The following is a 23,998-nucleotide window of genomic DNA, read 5'->3' as shown; positions in this document are numbered from 1 at the left end:
TTGTGTACGAACCACTGAGAAACAAAACCGGAAATAATACCAATCACCCCAGCAAACCGCGGCATATAAATAACAAGCAGGACAGAACACCAAATCTTCACCGGAGGCACACTGACAATGTTAACTAGGAGGGTGATAAAATGTTTGCGCCCAAACCCACTGGCATGACAAGCATGTCTACAACCTCAGTTTGGGCTATTCTATTTTATCATAGTGCCTTTTGTAATAAACTTCCATTTTATGCTTGAAGCAAAATTTGCAGCATTATGTGCTTATGGTCCAGCAATAGTAAAAAACAAAAACAAATAAAAATATGATCTACCCAATCAGGTACCTATCAAAAGACCTGACTTGTAAAGCAATAACATAGTTGGGATCATAACATGGAGCTTTGATGTCCCTAGTGTGTGGAAGGTGTGTTTAGGTGATGACTTTTTATGCAGAAAAGTATCAGTTATTTGAAAAATCCTTCATTGCTAACTTTATGCCTGTTGTCTTGTACCAATTTTACTACTACTTAGAAACCCTACAGTGTGGAAACGGGCCATTTGGCCCAATGTGTCCACACAGAGTCTCCAAAGAGCATTCCATCCAGACTCATTCCCCCACCCCCACCAATCCCTGTAACCCTGTATTTCCCCTGGCTAACCCATCCAACTTGCATATCCCTGGACACTATGGGCAATGTAGCATGGCCAATCTACCTAACCTGCACATTTTTGGACTGTGGAAGGAAATTGGAGCACCTGGAGGAAACCCACACAGAGGCAGCAGTGCTAGCCACTGTGCCGCTCCATACTGTGCTATCTAGGAAATGTTGTGCCTATAATTTCAATAGTTGATTATTACTGAGAATATTGATGAGTTTTTCTAACTCTTGCCAAGTCCAAATACCTCAAGTGCATCTCACAAACAGCAGATGCTATTACTAGGTATCTGAATCAACTAATAAATGAGTTAGTGAGAATGAGAAGATTACTCCTGAAAATGAAATGGGTGCCATTGAAGATCTCGGAGGAGCCTTCGAAGTAAAATATCTTGATTTATGCATGAAATGTTGTCTAAGTATTTGGTTTTCAGATGACCGACATTTTTGGGCACCCAGTTTTAAGCCAAAATATTGTGGATAAAATGGTTCCTTAATCGTCAACCTAGCATTATCTAATGGAAACCTGCTGGACATAATAAACCTGCCAGGAACATGCATTTTTTCAATATTTTAATCTGGAAGTGAATATTTGAAAAAGGAAGACAAGTGCTGAACTCTATTCACTGCTATGTATCTCTTTTCCTTCATTATCCTTAGCAGTATCCGTTTGTGTTGTTTGGAGTCTGATTCACTACTGGTTGATGCTACAATAAGCTGTCACAGCAAAATGGCAACGAAGATCCTTTTATTAATGTTCATTTGGTATACTTACACCAGCCACTCAATATTAATGTACCTAGGTTCACAAGGCAGTCGAGTTCAAATTGTGCCTGTATCCTTCCTTAGGAGTACAACATAGCAGTTCCATTCACCTTTCTACTCCAAGAAATTGCAGGTTTTAAAGTTAGCAGGAGGGCGTACAACACCTAGCTGCAAGACCATTTATATAGTGCTGTTACATAATGGCTAACTATATTAGGTTTGAAAAAAATGAAAGGGAATTATTTTGTTTTCAGACGAATTGATTATAGATAAAAATACTCATGTAAGCATTTGAAGAACCCATTTGTATCCTAAATCTACTATTTCAGTTGTTTCTAACATCCCATTCTTTATCTCCCTCCCCAGGTGTTGCCTCTCAGTTTGGTGTCCGAGGTTATCCAACCATCAAATTGTAAGTGAAGGATTATAGTTTTTTTTTTTGTACAATTAGGAACATGCTGTCTTAAAGCACACGTTTCGGGCCTAAACGTCAGCCTTCCTGCTCCTATGATGCTGCTTGGCCTGCTGTGTTCATCCAGCTCTACACCTTGTTATCTCAGATTCTCCAGCATCTGCAGTTACTATTATTGATATGGAATGCTATTTATTGAATTTTATTGCGGCTTCATTAGGCAAAATTTGTTATTTTTGAAATTGGCATCAAGTTGTATTAGATAAATCAAAAAAATCACTCATTCTGCATATGTGCATGTAAAAACCAGGTTAGAAAGGCATTAAAGCTTGGACAATTAAAGCAAGAGGAAACACCAGATGCTAAGGTGCTCATCTGAATTGGCGTGCCAAGTATCCACAGCATACTGAGAGCGTCACAACGGAGTTGTGCTGGTAATGTGGTGAGAATGTCTGAGACAAGCTTACCAAAGTGAATATATATGGAGAACTTGAGTCTGGTTGCACATTTAAGGAGGTTAAAGGCATCACAAGGACTCTCTGAAGGGTTCTCTTAGGAGTTTTGATGTTGCCTTCGAATTCTAAGGAAAGCTTACCCAGGTTCACTGCACCAAGTGCAACCACAAAATATGGTGCAACCTCCTTTTGAAAGAGAGCTCCTATATGAGGCAGAGAAAAACGTGAGGAGAAAAGAATTGAGTCAGCAACTCATCCAAAATTCAGTCGTTTGCATTATCCTGTTCTAATTGCAGTAGAACCTTCCAGGATTGGCTTAGCAGTTAACTACGTAGCTCTCAGAGCCCTAACAAACAACCAGATAATGAATATGGCTTGTGGGTCACACTAGTGCATTAGTCGTCATTGCGTTTTTTAATATATTTCAGTTCTCCTGATATAAAGGTCAACATTTCAACAATCTAAGAGGTATCTTTTAGCAAACGCGCAACAGCTTGTATTTATTTGCGTAGTAGACACAAATTAGGGGAGGGACCTGTGGATGTGCACTTCAAGTTCTCCCAGTTACTTTCTCTCTCTCAATACCCCCCTGTTCATTGTCTTTTCCCTTGCTTTCTGTACTCTCACTAAATGCAGAAACTCTCACTTCTACAGACTTAATTCTATTTGCACTTTTGGCAGAAGTTAAATAACTTAATTTTTTGAGTAACAAGGAGGATTGATCAGGATAGCACAGTGGATGGTGTCTCCATGGATTTTAATAAGGCATTTGATAAGGTCCCATATGGCAGACTGTTTAAAAATTAAAGCCAGTGTGATACAAGGGAATGTGGGAGAGTTGGGTCCAAAATTGGCTCAGTGACAGGAAGCAAAGAATAACGGTCAATGAATGTTTTTATGAATGAAAGTTTATTTTAAATTGGTGTTCCCCAGGGCTCAATTTTTGGGGTCCTTTGCTGTCTAAGGTATGCGTTAATGAGTTAGTTTAAATGTAGGACATTGACTTCGGAAATTTGCAGATGATGCAAAAATTAGTCTGCTATATCTTAGTATCCTAGAGATGGCTGTCAATTGCAGGAAGATAGTGGCAATTTGCCAAAAGCGGCAAATAAAATTCAGACTGTAGAAGTGAGAGTTTCTGCATTTAGTGAGAGTACAGAAAGCAAGGGAATGAACATTAAACAGGGCGGGTATTGAGAGAGAGAAAGTAACTGGGAGAACTTGAAGTGCACATCCACAGGTCCCTTAAGGTGGCAGGTCAGATAGAAAAGGTGATTTTAAAAAAAGGCATATGGGATGCTATCCTTTCTTTGGCTGAGGTATTGAATACTAGAGCCATGATGCTGAAAGTAAATAAAACAATTGTTAAGCCACAGCTGTGTACAGTTCTGGTCACCATATCATAGTGAGGACATAATTGCAGTCGAGAGAGTCGATGTGATATACGACAATGTTGCCAAGACTTGAAAATTGCATTTTTTAGGTAAGATCGGATGGGCTGGGTTTGTTTTCCTTAATAGAGGAGACTGAAGGGTGACATATTGAAGTTGTACCAAATAATGAGGGGCTTGAACAAAGAGAACAGGGAAGACTTGGTTCCATTAGCAGAGAGATCAATTACTGGGAGGCACAGATTCAAGGTGATTGGTAGGAGTAGTAGAGGGGGGACACGATAAAAGGTTGTTTCACCTAGAGTGTGGTAGCTGTCTGGAATTTGTTGCCCACTTTAAAAGGAACCTGCATCTGTATCTGAAGCACTAATCTACAAGGCTACAGACCAGGTGCTAGAAAGTGGAATTAAATGGGTAGCCAGTTTATTCAACCAGTGCAGACATGGTGGGTTTAATGGCCTGTTCTCTACTATAACCCTTCTATGATTCAAGAAGCAGCATAGTTAATATCTCTTGAAAGGAGAGAGGATAAAAGGTCGCCTTAATGAGTTAAGGTGAGGGGAGACTAAAAGACAAGAAAATAAGCTTTCTTGACAGATATTGATGAGTTAGATAGCTGCTTCCTGTGCTGTAAAATTTTGATTTAATGGAATTTATCGTGTGTTGTGCTAACTTACTGAAGAGTGTTGATTGTAGTTGTAATATGAACATTTTCTCTTAATTTAAATTTTTATCTGATTGTGCAACAGAAATTTGATTTTTATCTGCATTGTTATGTTATATTACCATGTTGAAGCATTTGAGATACTCCTTGTACATTGTAGAAATTGATGTACAACTAAAATGTTTGTGGTAATGGAACATTAAGTGTTTAAGCACTAATTAAATGATAATGTATTTCACCAAAAGGCCATTGATGGTAACCAAGAAGTCATCTTGTGTACAGAAATAATAGAACTTCTTTTGGCACAGTCCTGCAATTAGTGTCCTCTATGTATATCTTTAAAATATTTTTACACTCTTAAAATACAAAATTCTCATTATCCAGGTTGTTTATTTTAGATTATGGAAATTGCCAGAAAATATCTCTATTAGCATGTCAGTGTTTTGTGAGTTCTACCTTGTTTGTTGAAGGTCCGGCTCTACCACTGCCTTCTGTTGACACTATCCACACACTCTACAATTGCGACTCAGCAAGTTCACAAGCCCATGTCAATTTATTGTGTTGTGCATTGCATTGGCGTGGTGCATGTTGAGATTTGTGATCATAAGCACTGGGAGCTGTAGCAAATACTAAGCGGGTTGAGTCTCTACTCGTTGGAGTTTAGAAGAATGAGAGATGATCTCGTTGAAACATTTAGGATTCTTAAGGGCCTTGGCAGGGTAACTGCTGAGAGAATGTTCATCTCATGAGAGAGTCTAGGACCAGAGGGCATAGTCTTAGAACAAAGGAGTGCCAATTTAAGTCTGAGATGAAGAGGAATTTCTTCTCTAAGAGTTAAGAGTCTTTGAAACTCCTTGCCACAGAGAGCTGTAGATGTAGATTCCTTGTGTATATTTAAGACTGAAACAGATAGATTCTTGTTCATTCAGGGAATCAATTACGAGGAAAATGCAGGAAGGTGGACATGAGGAATGTCTGATCAGCCATCATCATTTTGAACAGCAGTGCAGGCTTGAGAGGCTGAGCAGCCTACTCCTGTTTCTATTTCTTATGGTTTTATCGTCTAATCTGGGTGATGTCATGGAGATGAAAATAGGCGGTCTGATTGGTATTATGAATATACGGCTGGAAACTCATCTTGGGTTCAAATGTGACACCAAATTATGACAGACTGGTTTAGTCTCTCTGTTGCCAGGAAGAAGGATGTCCCCAGTAGTTAGGAACAGAGTTTGGCATAGGGCTTGAAGACCAGGCTTCAGGCTTCAGTCTTCCTAACATTTAATTGGAGAAAATTTCTGCTGTGTACTGGATGTTAGATGAAGTGTTGAGTCAGCAAGAAAGTGATGGGTTGTGTCAGAATACATGAGAACCAACAGTCTGCATTTCGATAGTGTTGCTAAATTGCAGCTTGTGGATAAGATATAGGAGGGAGCCAAAGATGGATTCTTGGAGTCCCCAGAGATACATGTTGAGGAATGGGGGGAATCCATGTCAAATAATGTTCTGGCTATGAATGGAACCAGATGAGAGCAGTTCAGACCCAGCTCAATGATGAAGAGATGGAGGATGGTATGGTTAACAGTGTCAAAAGCAGCAGGTGGTTCAGTAAGATTGGGAAAGGACAGTTTATCTTTGCATGCTTAAAGGTGAGTGTATTTTTAGGGGAACACACGGATAACTATCCTGGTTACAGTATGTAACAATTTTTGTTTCACTTACAAGAATAGAATGTTTTATAATGCATGCAAGATTTTGAATTTTAAAGGATAGGGAAAGAATTGCCTTTATAAGGAACTTCTCATGATCGTAAACTTCTCAAAATTCTTGTTGAATATAGAGCTGAATTTAGTGGAGCCCACAGAACATAAAGGTGAAAAGGGTTGGGGCAGCAGAAGGTGAGAGAATCTGGTGTACCAGCTTCCGATTCAGAGTTTTGCAAACAGTGGTGAGATGCGTGGCAGAAGTGGTTTTGTCAACAGATAACTGGATTGCCGTTCACATTCAAAGCCATCAAGTTAAATTTGAAAATATTTATTAAATTTAAAGGTTGTGAATATGGCATCATTGAATGCATTATTGAAGGTGTAATGAAAAATTATAATTCAAGTGTCTAATTAACAATGTAAATCATTTGGTTATATCTATTCCCGACTAATAATGAACTCAGATGTATGTTATTGGTAAGCCTTGCACTTTTGCATTAATTTAGGTTCTATTTATGTATTTTCTGTTGGAGTTAATGTACCATTCTTCACTCACCTCAATGGCAAAATATTATTTAATAATATTTGTTTGTTCAAATCTTTTTATTCTACTCTTAGGTTAAAAGGTGATCTCGCTTACAATTATAGAGGACCTCGTACCAAAGAAGATATAATTGAGTTTGCTGGCAGAGTATCAGGGTAAGTGAAATTTTGTTTATCTTGAAATTTTAAGTAATAAGAAACTTGTACATTAGTCCGCAGTGTGATGTTAAATAATTCAGTATTGATTAGATATTTGTTGCAGCTTGTGTTTTGTTTACTGTAAGCTTCAGAATACATAATGGCTGAAAGAATGTCCTTCTTCCTAAATGAAACTAAAGCTGGTATTTGGATCGGGTCATCTACATCACCTATATTTTGTTTTTGGTTAGAAAATGTAAGTATTCTAATCACTGACATCTGTGAGACACAAGAGTTGTATTGAGGTGATCGTCTCAATTTTAGTTTTTTAAATCAAGCACATTGAATTTTGGAAGCAGATCAAACCCCTTGAGAGAAGTATATAGAAAATTCTCCGTACGTGTGAAGGCCATGGCAACAGCCCTTGGGATTGAGACAAGGTTTAATGTTGTTAAGGTGATTGTAGCATGTGGAAAAATTACAGGGTGTGTACCTTCAAAATAAGAGATGGGAAAGAGGGGTTGCAGTGTCATGGGAGAATTAAAGAAATAACTGAGCACCTCAGGCTATATTTTCCCTGCAGTACTCATTGGAAAATGCTGATGCCTTTTTCCATCACTACTTGCTGCCACTTTGAAAAAAGAAGAATAATAATAGAAGACAATGACAGAATGGTCAAGAGTAGGGAGAGAGAGAAAGAAAAAACCCACAAGGTCCTCTTTACTCACATCTGGGATCTTGTACCAAAATTGGAAGGCTGTCCCGTAGACTAGCCAAGCAACAACTTCATGTAATTATACTCCAGGAACGATCCTTACAGGAATTATGCCTTAATGTCTCAGACATCACATTACCTGAGGGTGTGCTGTCCTACCTGCAGGACATACTCACCAGTAGAAGTGTTAGATGATTGGGGGTCAGTTGCTCATCGACATTGACTGTGGACCCTATGAAGTCTCATGGCACCAGGTAAAACATGAGCTGCAAATTTCACCTACTACTGCCCACAGCTGGTGAATTAATACTGTTCAGTGTTGAACACCGATTGGAAGAAGCAACAAAGGAACTGAATGGCCTTCGGATAGACGTCAGTGACCAAGAATGGCTGCTTGGCACCACCACTAACAACCAAGTAGAGTCCAAAAGGATGTAGCTGCTAGACTGGTTCTGTTGCTATAGTCTGATCAGGGAGCCAACAGGACAAGAAAGATCTACTTAACCCTGTCCTAACCAGTCCACTTGTCGCAGATGTATCTATCCGTGACAATATTTGTAGGATTTGCCACTGCATAGTCCTTGTGGAGATGAAATCCTACCTTCACATTGAGGATACCTCCACCATGTTCTGTGACACTACCACTGTGCTAAGTGGGATAGATTTAGAATAGATCTGGCAACTCGAAGCTGGACATCCTTCAGATGCTATAGATCATCAGGGGAATTGTACTCAGTCACAATTTGTAATAATTACCATCAAGCCAGGGAATTAACCTGTTTCAATGAAAAGTGTAGGAGGGCATGCCATGAGCAGTACCAGACACACCTAAAAATGAGGTGTCACCGCATGAAGATGCAACTTGGACAGGACTATTTCCATGCCGAAAGATGGAAGCAGCATGCGATAGACTGTGTTAAACAATTCCACAGCAAAAAGATCAGATATAGAAATGTAATAGATTTTCTAAATATCAATATTTCTGCTTACCTGGTAAAGCCTGAATGATCTGTAATCCTGCCACATCAAGATATGAATGATGGTTGCTGGGACTTGAGGACTATCTAGTGGAAAAAAACTAGAAGATTATGGATTATTTGGGTATTCTTTAAGTTGAGAAGGGTTTTACCATGTGACTTTTTGGAACCTGAAGTCAACAGTTTAATATGTACTGCAAGCCACCTGCTTTATACTAGAAATCAAGAGACTTTGAAAAACAGCTAAGCAAAGTTTTCAAAGAGATAAGAGATATGGTTTATGTTTTTAATTACTGAAAAACTAAGCTTGGCTGAGAGGATTAAGGGCACCTGCAATAATCGGTGCCTGCTAATCCTCCCTGGTCTTTGACTGCTGTACTTTTAGAACAGACCACACCACTGAAGATGAAAGTTTCTCCTGCAATCCTGTTTGTATTTGAAGTTTCTGGGAAACTAATAGATTTTCTAAATAGCAATATTTTTTCCTGCCTGGTAAAGCCTGAATGAACAGACTGTGACCAGCTCACAACAACTCTAATCCAATTTGCTTGTTGGTAAACGTCCAGTTCCGATTCCAGTCTGCAGCTGTCAACAAATCAGCTTCGTCGACAGGAAATCTAGTCCGTGTAAGAGACATTACGTTTTATTCTTTGTTTCCAGACCCTTGGCACATGGGTTGATCTTTTCGCGTTTTTGTATTTTTTTTTTAAGTATTGTCAACGGACTTGGCATCTTCGTGCAATGAGTGTATCGGTGTGTGGAATTTGTGGGATAGATTTAATTCTGGATCTTACTTTGGATGTTTATCAGAGTTTACCATTTTCTTTAAGAAAGGGGTTTGTTCATAATAAATTGATTTTTTTTTGGTTCATTGAAGAAGCCTGGTGGATTTTAAGTTTTGATAGTTGTACTATTGTGACTCAGTGGCCATTTTGGTAATTGAGTAAACAAATTTACTCATAGCTAGTGACACCCACATCCCATAAACGATTTTTTTTCGAAAAGCGTAGTCCGGAACATATCATGCTATTGTAATTTCATGCCTTTGAATTTTTGCATGGCAATATACTCTTTGCAGCAGTTTTGTATCCCCCATTAACTGCATAAGAGTTTCTATGCATCAAGATGCATAACCTGTCAAGCGCATAGTATGAGACCCAAAGATGCTTAGTTCGTACCTGACAGGCTCCCTCTTATAAAGATACACCTTAACCATTTGGGCTTTTTAATGGAAATTTGTTTCACAAGCTCACAAGTGATGTATGTATTAAATCTATTTTCACAACATGACACAGAGTGGGGAATCCAATATCATAACTACTAGCCATGGCAGGAAGTTGATGCTGTCCAATACAACTATGCAAATATTTCCTACGTGAGTAAACAAATTTAAGCAATTGGAGCACTATATAAGCCATAGTTTTTCATATAGAAAGCTTAAGAATTTAAGAAATTATTTCCTGTGCTCTGACTGATGTTGTTTTTATCCAGTAGAAAAATAAATGAAATTGGATAATTTATTCAAGGGGGATACCATGACAGGGCAGAGTATTTAAGAATGATGTGGGAAAGCTGTGAGCAGGTTACTTCATACTTATGAATAGTTCATGGTTTTAAGAATCAGCATAAAGAAATATTAAGTGGCATTGGCTAATTATGCTACTTTTTATCTTGATGCAAAGTGATTTTGCAGTTTAAAACACATTTTCTTTCTTCATATTCAGTTGTCACCATTTATACTTAATATTACTGAAAAGTTTTATGTTGAATTTCCAATGCTTTCATTTGATAGTTTTGTTTCCATGCAGTTGTTTACTTGATAACTCTTATTTTTAACTCTATTTACCTTACAAGCCTGCCATCTGCTGGATAACACTTGCCTGATCAATGTATGCATGCATAGCCATATTTAATTGATGTCTCAGCATACCCACTGTAAAGTTTAAACTGATTAGGCTCAACCATGAGCTCAAAATTTGATTATAATTCAATGTAGTTTAACCTTAAATGAAATGCTCAGCATATCAGATCACATCTGTGGAGAGAGAAAAATGGTTAATGTTTGGGTGGATAGGAACTTGTCAAAGCTTTATGTAAATAATATAACATGATGGTTACCAGAAATAAGTGAATATAATTTCAGATTCATTGACCTTTTGCAAGCTGGAACCACATTTTCCATTGCACAACTGAAAAATGCATCTCCTGCATCTACTGTTTTCCTGTCTCTCTCCAATGCCTTGACGGCCTTCCAATCTTGATCATTAAAAGACTCAACCCATGCCATGATCAGTTAAATTGTTATATTCTGACTGGCCTAGACTAAGCAAAACTGTTGCTAATTGGTTTAAGGAATGCAAGATCAATCTCTAATTGGCACTTAAAGGTGATGGACATTGATGTCATTCTGACTATCTCCACACTGGCTCCTTTAAGTAGTCAAGTGTCAATGGGTCCCTCCTGTTCATTAAGTATTGTTATTGCCTTTTTGAGTTTTTTCTTAATAAGGTGAAAGAATAGCTTGAAATGTTGTTTAAGCCTGTTTCTAAAAGAAAGGGAGGCATGTGCATTCGGTATCCTGTGAAATCATGTCTGAATGTCACCTAATTTGGTGAAGTTCCTGTTAAATCAGACATTTACTTAACACTTTTGTTTCTGCTATGTTTGAATGCTTGGAAACAGCTTGTTACCCTTTTAGTTTTGCCTTTCAAATATAATACAGAAGCTACTCTTAAAAATTGTTTTAATGTCCAGAAGATTGTACATTTACAAACTTAAACATATTGTTATAAAGTTTATTCTAATATGCAGGTTGCATTTAGCCAATTGCTATGCAGTACTTCTAATACACCAAAACAGTACACAGCAATGGTTATGATTCCTTGATGAGGGCCAATGAGCCTAGGAGTATGCTATCTCTGTCTTATTCAACCTTGGAAGATTGGATCTGAAACTAAACAGACCACTTTCATCCTTGCAGCTGTAAGTCTGAACCTTTAGGTTTTGCTTTCATCCTGTTCGCAATACCATGGTGTATTACTTTGTCGAATGAAGCTAGTAGAGTCACATCATGTTGGTTGGCTTGCCGAGCCAGTTCATTCTTTTGCAGACATTTCGTTACCATGCTGGGTAATATCTTTAGTGCAGCCTCCGATGAAGCGCCGTTGTGTTTTCCTGCCTGTTATTTAAACTCTGGAGTCCTTTGAGCTGGATTATCTCACTTCCGGTTTTCCTTCGCAGTGGAGTGTATATGGGGTTGAGCTCTTTGTTTGTTGACGACTTTCTTCGTGGAGTCTCGGGCTTCTAGGAATTCCTGTGCTTGTCTCTGCTTTGCTCACCGCAGGATCTTGGTGTTGTCCCAGTCGAATTGGTGGTTCTCCTTATCCATGTGGGTAGAGATGAGAGAGTATTGGTCATGTCTTTTTGTAGCCAATTGATATTCGTGTACCCTTGTTGTAAATTTCCTCCCTGTTTGTCCGATGTAGTGTTTGTCACAGTCTCTGCAGGGAATCTTGTATATGACATTGGTCCTGTCCATAGTGGGTAGTGGGTCTTTGGTTTGGGTGAGCAGTTGTCGTAGGGTTGATGTGAGTTTGTGTGCTACTGTGATGCCCAGTGGTTGTAGGAGTCTTATGGTCAGTTCAGACGTGTTCCTGATGTAAGGTAGTGTGATGAGTGTGTCGGGGCGTGTAGTATCTTCCTGGTGTCGTTCATGTAATTGGCATCTTCTGACCCAGTTTTTCGGGTATCCATTATCTTTGAATACCTTGAAGAGGTACTGTTCTTTTTGGCGTAGCTCTGTGCTGCTGCAGTGTGTTGTTGCCCGTTTAAATAATGTTCTCACGTAACTCCATTTGTGTGTGTTAGGGTGGTTGCTGAAGAAAATCAGCACTTGGTCAGTGTGTGTGGCTTTCCTGTGTAGCTTTGTTAGGAATTCCCCATTTGTCCTATGCTCTACCATGACATCCAGAACAAACAGCTCCCATTTCTGGACGTCATGGTACAGTGCAGGACAAATGGGGAATTCCTAACAAAAGCTACACAGGAAAGCCACACACACTGACCAAGTGCTGATTTTCTTCAGCAACCACACTAATACACACAAACGAAGTTGCGTGAGAACATTATTTAAACGGGCAACAACACACTGCAGCAGCACAGAGCAACGCCAAAAAGAAGAAGAATACCTCTTCCAGGTATTCAAAGACAATAGATATCCGAAAAACTGGGTCAGAAGATGCCAATTATATGAACTACACCAGGAAGATACTACACGCTCCGACACACTCATCACGCTACCTTACATCAGGAACACGTCTGAACTGACCACAAGTCTCCTAAGACCACTGGGCATCAGAGTAGCACAGAAATCCACATCAACCCTACGACAACTGCTCACCCGAACTAAAGACCCACTACTCACTATGGACAGGACCAATATCATTTACAAGATTTCCTCCAGAGGCTGTGACAAACACTACATCGGACAAACGGGAAGGAAATTAACAACAAGGGTACACGAACCTCAATTAGCTACAAAAAGACACGATTAATACTTACTCATCTGTATCTACATGGATAAGGAGAACCACCAATTCGACTGGGACAACTCCAAGATCCTGAGACAAGCTAAGCAGAGACAAGCACGGGAATTCCTAGAAGCCTGATACTCCGCGAATAAAGTCGTCAACAAACACATGGAGCTCGACCCCATATATATTCCACTGCGAAGGAAAACCGGAAGTGAGGTAATCCAGCTCAAGGGACTCCAGAGTTTAAATAACAGGCGGGAAAACACAACGGCACTTCATTGGAGGCTGCACTGAAGATGTTACCCAGCATGGTAATGAAACGTCTGTGAAACAACGAACCAGCTCGGCGAGCCAACCAACCACAACATCCACAACCCGAGCTACAAATCAGCTCTAAAACCTTAGAGTTACATCATGTTCAAGTACTAAGATCTATATTAATTATTCTATAATAGATTCAGCAATAAATATACACTATGAAAATAACTAAACTAAGTAAATAAAGTGTTAGTTTGCCTACCAATCCTACAGTAGTATTGGAGTAATATATAAGTATGAATAACTTACTTATCCAAAAGTAAAGTTGTAAACTGGAACCATATTTTCCATTGCACAACTGAAAAATGCATCTCCTGAATCCGTTTGGTTTCTCTGTGTTGAAGGATTTGGGATAGTTGGGTAATTTTCAAGTTGGTAAGCTGTAAAAGTCAAGTGCAACAGACTTCAGCGCTCTAGGCCCATCAGAGGAAAATTGGGAATCTGGAAATCGGCTTCCTGTTAATAGAGCCCTGTGAGATTTAAAGACCGTGTTTGTTGATACACTGCAAATTAATAGATATCTGTATTAATATATAAATTAAAGAGTGAAATCTGTTTTTCAAGCAGAGCTCAGTATGAATCATTTCTGCAGTTTCCCTTATCAGAACCATACTGTTATCATAATTTGACTGTAGGTTGTCATTTTGTTATTCATTTCAGCATTTTACCTTTAGAAAATGGTCCATATGCTTTGCAAAATCCATGGGGAAAAAATAAATAAAAGATGTAACAACAGAAATACTGAGCCTTGGTGCATAAACTAAGAGAACCAAATCCTTGGTTAAAATAAGCTTTGAAATAATTTTCAAAAGTGGAAAGAGAAGTAGAAAAGTGGAAGGATTTAGGCTGGGACTTTAAGGTCAGACATTCATTCCTTTAACTTCTCTGCCTCCTTAGTTAAAATGGTCCTTTATATCTGTCGGTCCAAACTTTTGCTATTTCTCTATTTGTCAAGTTTTGTTTGATAATATTTCTGTAAAATGCCTTGAATGGCTTGTGCATTAAAGATGGTGTATAAAGTTAATGCTGAGTTACAAGTCTTAATCTGCATTGCCTTGTACTTTCTGTAACTTTTGAAGCTCAGTTATACTAGTTTTTGGATCTTGAATCTGCATCATTTAAACTGCAAAGTAGATTCAACAGAACAAGGAGCTGTACATGCAAATCCCTTTCCTGATCTGCACTTAGCTGCTTTTAAATGTTACCACTGGCAATATAGTGAATCCGTCCCGCTATCCGTTTTTGTCACCTTTTGGCAGCGTAGTTTTGTTTACAAGAGGGCTATTGCTAGTTTCATTGCAATCTCACTCCCAGCGCTGTTACTGCATGAAGACTTTTCATGCAGCAGAGGGTCACACCACCTTCTGTGCAAAAGAAAGACCAGCTTGTTTGTTTCACCGTGCATTTTGGTTGTCAGGTATGCTTGAATTTTGAAAAGACCCTAAAAATGTGTTGTATAGCCAGGTTTAGTAATATACCCATTTGTTTTTAAATTATTTGTTTATAAAGTGATGTTTTGTTGTCTGGGTATGCCTCTTCACTTTGTTTCCTAGTTGCTCTCTACATTTAACTTCTCCATTTAAATTTAGCCATATGGATCAGTATTTCTTATTCTCTATGTAAATTATAATTGACTCCTTTACAACAAATGAAGAATCTTAACTCCTTTTCAGACAGTTTTAAAAACAATACAGATTCCACAGACCTTTTAAAGAAATTATAAATTTTCCTTACTACTGCTTTTGGGTCAAAGATCATAACATCATTGTGCAGTCAAGCTGCTCCTGCCTAAAGAATTGCAGTTGACATGTAGAAACGAAATAAGTATGGATTTGATCTTTAATGGCTTGTGAATTATGTTTTGTCTGTGGCTTGTGAAATAGATGCTTAATTGATTTTTCATTTGTTTTTATTAACAGGCCATTGGTCAGATCACTTTCCTCTCAGCAGCTATTCGATCATTGGCAGAAGAGACATCCAGTCTTCTTTGTCTATGTTGGCGGCGAATCTCCACTGAAGGTCTGGAACATGAGTGTATTTTAAACACAGAATTATCCCGTTTTAGTTTCTTTCAATCAGCTGATATAAGTTTTCAAGGCCGGGTGATGTCCCAAACACAAGGAAACCAGCCTCTTCTAATCTTCTTGTGCATTTATATTAAACAATTGGGAGAAATGCTGCTTTAAAAATGCACTGGCATATTGGGTGAGAGGGTGGGAAGTAGGTCAGATACTTGTAGCATTCCATGAGTTACTGGAAGAGGTCAAAGAGAACATAAGACAGTTTGACCACAATTTCTCAAGTATGCAAATTGTATCATTTGAGTCCAGAGTAGTCAGTGGTGTCTGCTTGCAAATGGTAAAATGCGTAAGCATAGACATGCAAATCCTAGGTCTGCAATTGATACTTTCTTAAAATATGTAAAACATCTTAGAGATCAGTTTTATATTGTATGTGAGTTGCTGTGGAACAGCTAGAAAATGATTTATTAAATGTTTGACAAATTGAATTATTTTTCAAAAATAATCAAACTGAACAAGTAAAGAGAATGTGTTAGATGCAGCACATATAGATTTTAAGCTTGACACCATCCAGGACAAACGGCCTGCTTGATTGGTACCACATCCAATAAAATCCACTCCCTCCACCATATATGATCATTAACAGCAGTGTGTACCATCTACAAGGGTGCACTGCAGAAATTCACCAATGCACCTTAGAAAGCACCTTTAAAAAAAAAAAAAAACCCATGATCAGTTTGATCCATGAGGACAAGGGCTATAGATACATGGGAATGCTACAACCTGCAAGTTCACTCGATGAGATGTCAAGAAATGGTTGGAGGGACTGGATACTGTAAAGGCCATGGGCCCTGACAACATTTCGGCAATAGTACTAAAGACTTGTGCTCCAGAATTTGCCAAGCTGTTCCTGTATAGCTGCAACACTGACATCTACCCAACAATGTGGAAAATTGCCCATGTGTTCCTGTACACAAGAAGCAGAACAAACTAACCCAGCAAATTACCACCTCATCAGTCTACTCTTGATCATTAGTAAAGTGATGGAAGGTGTCATCAACAGTGCTATCAAGCAGCACTTGCTCAGCAATAACTTGCTTAGTGATGCCCAGTTTGGGTTTCATCAGGGCCACTCAGCTCCTGACCTCGTTACGGCCGAGATTCAAACCTGGACAAAAGAGCTGAATTCCAGAGGTGAGGTGATAGTGACAGCCTTGACAGTGTATGGAATCAAGGAGCCCTACCAAAACTGTAATGTACTGGGGGGCAAACTCTCCACTGGTTGGAGTCATACCTGGCACAAAGGAAGATATTTCTGATTGGTTGGAGGTCAGTTGTCTCAGCTCCAGGACATCTCTGCAGGAGTTCCTCAGGATAGTGTCCTGGACCAAGCCATCTTCTGCTGCTTTATCAATGACCTCCCCTCCTTCATAAGGTCAGAAGTGGAGATGATTGCTGATGATTGCCCAGTGTTCAGTATCATTTGTGACTTTTCAGATACTGAAGCAGTCCATGTTCAAATGCAACAAGATCTGGACGATACAGTGTGGAGCTGGAGGAACACAGCAGGCCAGGCAGCATCAGAGGAACAGGAAAGCCAACATTCCCGGTTGGGATCCTTGTCTCTGACTCCAGCATCTGCAGTTCTTGCTATCTCCAAGATCTGGATGATATCCAGGCTTGGGCTGACCAGTGGCAAGTAACATTCATGCCACACAGATGCCAGACATTGACCGTCCCCAATAAGAGACAATCCAGTCATCTTGACATTCAATAGTGTTTCTATCACTGAATACCCTACCATCAACATCTTGGAGTTACCATTGACCAGAAACTCAACTGGACTTGCCACATCAACACAATGGCTACAAGGACAGGTCAGAGGCTAGGAATATGAATAACTCACCTCCTGACTCCCCAGAGCCTGTCCACATCTACAAGGTTCCAGTCAGGAGTGTAATGGAAAACTCCCCACTTGCCTGGATGGCTGCAGTTTCAACAGCACTCCAGAAGCTTCACACCATCCAGCACAAAGCAGCCCTCTTGATTGAAACCACATCCATAAGCATCCACTCCCTCCACCATCAACACTCAGCAGCAGTGTGTATTATCTACAAGATGCAGTGCAGAAATTCACCGAAGATCCTTAGTCAGCACCTTCCAAGCCCATGACCACTTCCATCTGGAAGGACAGGGGCAGCAGATACATGGGAACACTACTACGTGCATGTTACCCTCCAAGCCATTCCCACCTTGGTTTGGAAATATATTACCATTTCTTCACTGTTGCTAGGTCAAAATCCAGGAATTCCCTTCCTGAGGGCATTGTGGGTCAACACACAGCATATAGACTGCAGCATGTTCAAGAAGACAACTCACCACCACCTTCTCAAGGGCAACTGGGGACAGCCAATAACAAGCTGGCCAGCCAGTAATGTCCACATCCCATTAGTGAATAAAAAAGCCATTCACCATCCTGATTTGGAAATATATTGCTGTTCCTTCAGTGTCACTTGGTCAAACTCCTGGTAGTCTCTTTCGAATTACATTGTGAGACTACCTACAGCAAATGGACTGCACCGGTTCAAGCGGCAGCTCACCACCACCTTGTCAAGGGCGACTAGGGATGGGTAATAAGAATCAATTACACATTTATATTGAACATTTCTGTATCATCTAATTATATTGGATCTGGATCGGATTACATTTTGGAATTTGCCAGGAATAGGGAATTAAAATTACATGGACACACACTATGTGCTGAATAATTTTCGATGGAATAGCGAAGGTAGAAAGAGATTGAATTTTTTTTTTAATTAGCAAGCATTTTAGCAGAATAAGTAAGTAAAGACATTTTCCTGTAACTGGGGAGTTAATGTCATGGGATCACGAATTTAGAATGATTACTGAACCAGTAAGGAGAGAAATACAAAACATTTCCGTACAGAGGTTTGTGGTGGCATCCTTGTCACGGGAACTGTTGATTGCCCCATTGCCTCTTATGAGGGAAGATGCTCAGATATTTCGAGCAGAATAAGTAACAATAACTGACCTTTTTTTGACTGTGACTTATTTTTTTGGTTGCAGTAAACAACCAGCTCTGATCTGGCCCAATGGCCACTTATGTAAACCTATTTTTCGCAATTTAGATATTCAGCTTCGAAAGGAATCAAACATAACAAGACAACAACTCAATTTCTGCATAATCAAATCACAGAATTGTTGACAACAAGGTGCAGGGCTGGATGAACACAGCAGGCCAAGCAGCATCATAGGAGCAGAGAGGCTGACGTTTCGGGCCTAGACCCTTCATCAGAAAAGGGGGAGGGGAAGGGGGTTCCGAAATAAATAGGGAGAGAGTGGGAGGCGGATAGAAGAGGGATAGAGGAGAGGATAGGTGGAGAGGAAACAAACAGGTCGAAGAGGCGGGGATGGGGCCAGGAAAGGTGAGTGTAGGTAGGGAGTTAGGAAGGGGATAGGTCAGTCCAGGGAGGACGGACAGGTCAAGGGGGCGGGATGAGGTTGGTCGGTAGGAGATGGAGGTGCGGCTTGGGGTGGGAGGAGGGGATAGGTGGGAGGAAGAACAGGTTAGGGAGGCAGGGACGAGTTGGACTGGTTTTGGGATGCGGTGGGGGGAGGGGAGATTTTGAAACTTGTGAAATCCACATTGATACCATTGGGCTGCAGGGTTCCCAAGCGGAATATGAGTTGCTGTTCCTGCAACCTTCGGGTGGCATCGTTGTGGCACTGCAGGAGGCCCAGGATGGACATGTCGTCTGAGGAATGGGAGGGGGAGTTGAAATGGTTCGCGACTGGGAGGTGCAGTTGTTTGTTGCGAACCGAGCGTAAGTGTTCTGCAAAGCGGTCCCCGAGTCTCCGCTTGGTTTCCCCGATGTAGAGGAAGCCACACCGGGTACAGAGGATGCAGTATACCACATTGGCAGATGTGCAGGTGAACATCTGCTTGATGTGGAAAGTCTTCTTGGGGCCTGGGATGGGGGTGAGGGAGGAGGTATGGGGGCAGGTGTAGCACTTCCTGCGGTTGCAGGGAAAAGTGCCGGGTGTGGTGGAGCTGGAGGGGAGTGTGGAGCGGACAAGGGAGTCACGGAGAGAGTTGTCCCTCCGGAAAGCAGATAAAGGTGGGGAGGGAAAGATGTCTTTGGTGGTGGGGTCGGATTGCAGATGGCGGAAGTGTCGGAGGATGATGCGTTGGATCCGGAGGTTGGTGGGGTGGTACGTGAGGACGAGGGCAGAAGACAGTCATTTGGCCCATTGTGTCTGCACCAGCTCTCCAAAGGAGCGTCACAACTTAGTTTGGTCATCATAACTTGGTGCCATTCTCCCACTCTTTCCCTGTAACCCTGCATGTTATTTCTGTTAAACCAATCATCTAATTCAATCTTGGAATGCATCAATTGAACCTGTTTCCACTACACTTACAGGCGGTGTAGTCCAGACCTGAACCACTCGTCGTCTATATGAAAAATGTCCTAATGTATCCAATCTATCTTCATAATTGAGATTTTCACATCCCTGCAACCATTTTTCAAAATCTTTTCTGTCCTCTCTCCAATGCGTTCAGATCCTTCCTAAAGTAATCCACCCAAAATTGTGTACAGTACTCCATTTGGTATAATGAGTGCCTCATAAAGGTTCAGTGAAACTTTCCTGCTTTTGTATTGCATGCCACTATTAACAAAGCATAGAATATGGTATGCTTTATTAACTGCTCCCTCTATCTGTCCTGCCACCTCTAATTATCATTGCACATATACAGCCGGATGTCTGTGGTCCTGCATACCCTTTACAGTAATATCCTTTACATTATGATGTTTAGAAACATAGAAGATAGGAGCAGGAGGAGGCCATTTGAGCCTGCTCCGCCATTCTTCACAATCCTGATCATCCAACTCAATGGCCTAATCCTGCTTTCTCCCCATAACCTTTGATCCCATTCGCCCCAAGTGCTATATCTAGTAGTCTCTTGAATACAGTCAATGTTTTGGCATCAGCTACTTCCTGTGATAATGAATTCCACAGGCACACCACTCTTTGGGTGAAGTAATGTCTCCTCATCTTCATCCTAAATCGTCTACCCCGAATCGTCATACTGTGACCCTGGTTCTGGACACACCCACCATTGGCAACATCCTCCCTGCATCTACCCTGTCCAATCCATGTTCTTCCCACAAAAATGTACTACCTCTCAATTCTCCACATTGAACTTCATTCATCTGCCACTTATCTGTCCACTCCATAACTTGTCAAGTCTTTTTGAAGTTCTACATTGTCCTTCTCCAGTTTATGATGTTCTAATTTACATTTTTTTGTAAGAAAAAATGATTTTAAATGAAATCTGTATTTCTATGTTTTTGAATATGATGCTCAAAACTTCTCTATAGATTTCGAAAGAATTTATGTCCCAAACCAAAAGTATAGCTGATTAAAAACTAATAGTTACAAATTTTAAGTGTATCTAGAGAATCTATTTGTTAACTTTTAGCCTAGTATAAATTCTGAGCTACATGATAGGTAAAACCTTGTGGAGAAGTGTATTTTAATGCTTGGCATTTTTATAATTTTACCCCCCAACAGGAAAAGTTCTTTGAAGTGGCATCAGAACTGATTGTGTATACCTACTTCTTTTCTGCTTCAGAGGATGCTTTACCAGAGGTAGTTTTTTTTTAATTATCATGTGTGTGTCTTAAATTTAAATGATGCATTTCTCTTTGTTTTCTGCTGCAAATACCAGTAGGACGTTCTTCTCCATCTTCCACACACAAATGACTCTATTATCAACTCTTTCTCTTACTGACAACATTCTTGGTTGAGTGAGTGCACATCTCTCTGAATCATGAGGTTCTGGGTTGAAGTCGTACTCAAGGGCTTAGGTACAAAAATGATCAAGGCTGTCACTCCAGTGCAGTATTGGGGAAGTATTGCCCTATAAGTGATCCTTTTCCTGAAAGAGAAGTTAAACCCACGTTCTGACTGCTCAAGTGACTGTAAAAGTTCCCCTGATACTAGGTCAAAGAAAAGCATGGGAGTTAGCCCTGATGTTGAGGCCAATATTTATTCCTCAATAAGCACCAAAAAACAATATCCAAACGTTGTCCCATTGCCGTTTGTGCATGGTTGCTGAGCACAAATTAGCTGCTAAATTCCTACATTGTAACAGTAACTATGCTTCAAAAGTACCTCATAAACTGTAAAGTGCTTCAAGACGACAGTCGTGAAAAGCATTACATAAATGGAAGATCTTGTTTTACTAATTAAAGCAACATTATCTCTTTTATTAAGCCTGTCAAAAGGTTTTTTTTAAACTCCTTTTCAATTTTAGTTTTCCATAATTTTTCAAATTTTAGTTTCAGTTTTAATAGTTTGTGTGACAGTGGTAGTGCCCTTGGCTGTGAGCCAGACGTCTGGGTGCAAGACCTACCAGCCTCGGAGGTGTGAAATAAGATGTTTGAACGGGTTAATTAACAATATATTTTTATAAGAAGACACTAGTTGAGTGGAATCCCTGTGATATTTTACTTTGTGAATTAATCTGCCCAAGTAAAGAATGGCTTTGAATTCTTCCTTCTTCAACTGGCTTTGAATTCTTCCTTCTTCAACTGGCTATCAGGACACTCCCCTGAAATTTTGCCATGTCCCTGTAATTTTTTCTTCAAATATTAATTTAGATCTCTTCTGAATTCTTCAATTGAACCTGTCTTCCATCAGTATCATTTAATGCCTCCCAAATGCTAAGCCACTCATTAACAGAGTCAACATAAATTCATAAAGGGTGAATCACGCTGACAAATCTGCTGGTTTTTTTGGGATATTCCTAGTGAGTCAATTAAAGGGAAACAATGGAGGTGATCTTTCTAGATTTACTCTGATAAAGCCCCACACAAGAGGTTATTAAACAGAATTCAAGCATGAGAGAATGGGACAGTAATATACTAGCATGGATTGAGGATTGGTTAATGGGTAGAAAGAAAAGAGTAGCGACCAGTGGGGTATTATAAGGATCAGTGCTTGGGACCAATTGGTCACAAATGATAATCAATGATTTGGATGTGGGGGCCAATTGTAATATTTCCAAGTCTGAAAACAATACAAAATTTGGTGAGAATATGAATTGTGAGGCAAATGCAAAGAGGCTTCATGAGAAGTTAGATAGGTTGAATGTGTGGGCAAGAACGTGGCAGCTGGAATGCAATATGGATAGGTGTGAGGTTATCCACTTTGGTTGGAGGAATGAAGATGCAGTATTTGTTTCTCGATGGTGACAGATTGGAAATTGTTTATGTCCAAAGGGACCAAGGTCTGGTTGTTCCTAAGTCTTTGAAAATTGCCATGCAGGTGCAGCAGGCAATTTGGAAGACAATGGTATGTTAGACTTTATCAGAAGAGGGTTTAAGTGCAGGAGCAAAGAACTCTTGTTTCAATTGCATAAAACAATGTTGGGACTGTAATTGAAGCTTTCAGTTGGAGATTTACCGCACAGAATGCAGTGGAAGTTCACTAGTCTGATTTCTGAAGTGATGAAGCTGGACTATGAGAAGAGATTTGGGAAACTGGGCCTGTATTCTCAGGATTTTAGAAGAATGGGAGGTGATCTCACAAAAATTTACAAAATTCTTAAACGGGTAGGCAGAGTAGATGCAAAATGGACGTCTCTCCTGGCTGTAATGTCATGAATTAGAGGGCATAGACTCAAATTAAAAGGCAAACCATTTCGGCCCGAGATGAAGAGGAACTCCCTCATTTTAAAAGTGGCGAGGGAATGGTATTTTCAACCCAAGTGGCTTGTGGAAACTCCTCCATTAAGTGTGTCATTCAAACTGATCGATTTTTAGTTACTAATGGCAGCAAGGGATTTGTGGATAGTGTGTGAATGTGATACCAAAATATGTTTTAGAATGGTAGAGCAGACTTGGGGGGTGAATAGCTTATTCCTACATCATTCCTCATATCTTTGGTTCACATGTGAAGTAGCACAAGTCTCTGTCATTATCAACCCTTCAGCACGGGAAAAACTTCTCCATATTTATGGAAATCTTTAAAAACTTTACAAAACTTTGACCTGTTTGCTTGAAGAACAATTTAATGGTTGTCCCTTATCGCTAGAGCTTTAATATATCTCTCCAGAGCTTTCATATTCTTCCTCAGTGATGATGTACATACACAGTATTCAAGCTGTAACTTAAATTGTGCTTCATTTCAGTTTATCATAACTTTATGGCTTTTGCACTTAAAGCCCAGGATCCCATATGCTTTAGTAATTGCTTTGAAGCTGGCATAACATTGCAGCAAAGATCTGAGCACAAAGCCCATGTCTGTATTCATTAACAAAAGAAACAATTTTGGCTACTTTTTGTTGAAGCTTATTCTTTGAGAGAATTGTATGTTTCTTTAGAGTTGAGTCTGTCCACAGGTGATATGGTGGGTACATAAGATTGAATTTGGGGATATTTTGTAATTAGTCTGTTCAGGAGTGAATGTGTTACATACCCTCTGGAGCAGATGGGACTTGAACCCCGGCCTCCTGGTTCAGAGGCAGAGTCACCATCACTGCACCACAAGGGCCTTACCAGGATTCAATTTGAAGTGATCCCTGCAGTAGATCCATAATTCCATATCTAAACTAGTGAGGCCATCTCCTACTTTAGGGTCTTAATGATAATAGGCTAATTGAACTACAGTTTATTCAGAATCTTGTCACTA

At 39.9% G+C, this 23,998-nt stretch overlaps 1 protein-coding gene across 1 annotated transcript in view; it reads left to right on the top strand.

Annotated features, from left to right (window-relative positions):
* The window catches only part of tmx3b (thioredoxin related transmembrane protein 3b), a 134,141-nt gene that overhangs the window by 46,163 nt on the left and 63,980 nt on the right, over positions 1–23,998 (top strand). The window contains exons 5-8 of the mRNA XM_020517218.2: positions 1,778–1,823; positions 6,655–6,735; positions 15,179–15,278; positions 20,876–20,953. Of these exons, the coding sequence (XP_020372807.2) occupies positions 1,778–1,823; positions 6,655–6,735; positions 15,179–15,278; positions 20,876–20,953 (305 nt within the window). The remainder of the gene's footprint in view (positions 1–1,777; positions 1,824–6,654; positions 6,736–15,178; positions 15,279–20,875; positions 20,954–23,998) is intronic.

This window comes from Rhincodon typus, chromosome 4 (genome assembly GCF_021869965.1).
Source record: "Rhincodon typus isolate 14 chromosome 4, sRhiTyp1.1, whole genome shotgun sequence".
In the NCBI taxonomy this organism is placed as follows: domain Eukaryota; kingdom Metazoa; phylum Chordata; class Chondrichthyes; order Orectolobiformes; family Rhincodontidae; genus Rhincodon; species Rhincodon typus.
Note: the sequence above shows the minus strand (reverse complement) of the source record. Positions and strands in the feature narration are given on the sequence as shown.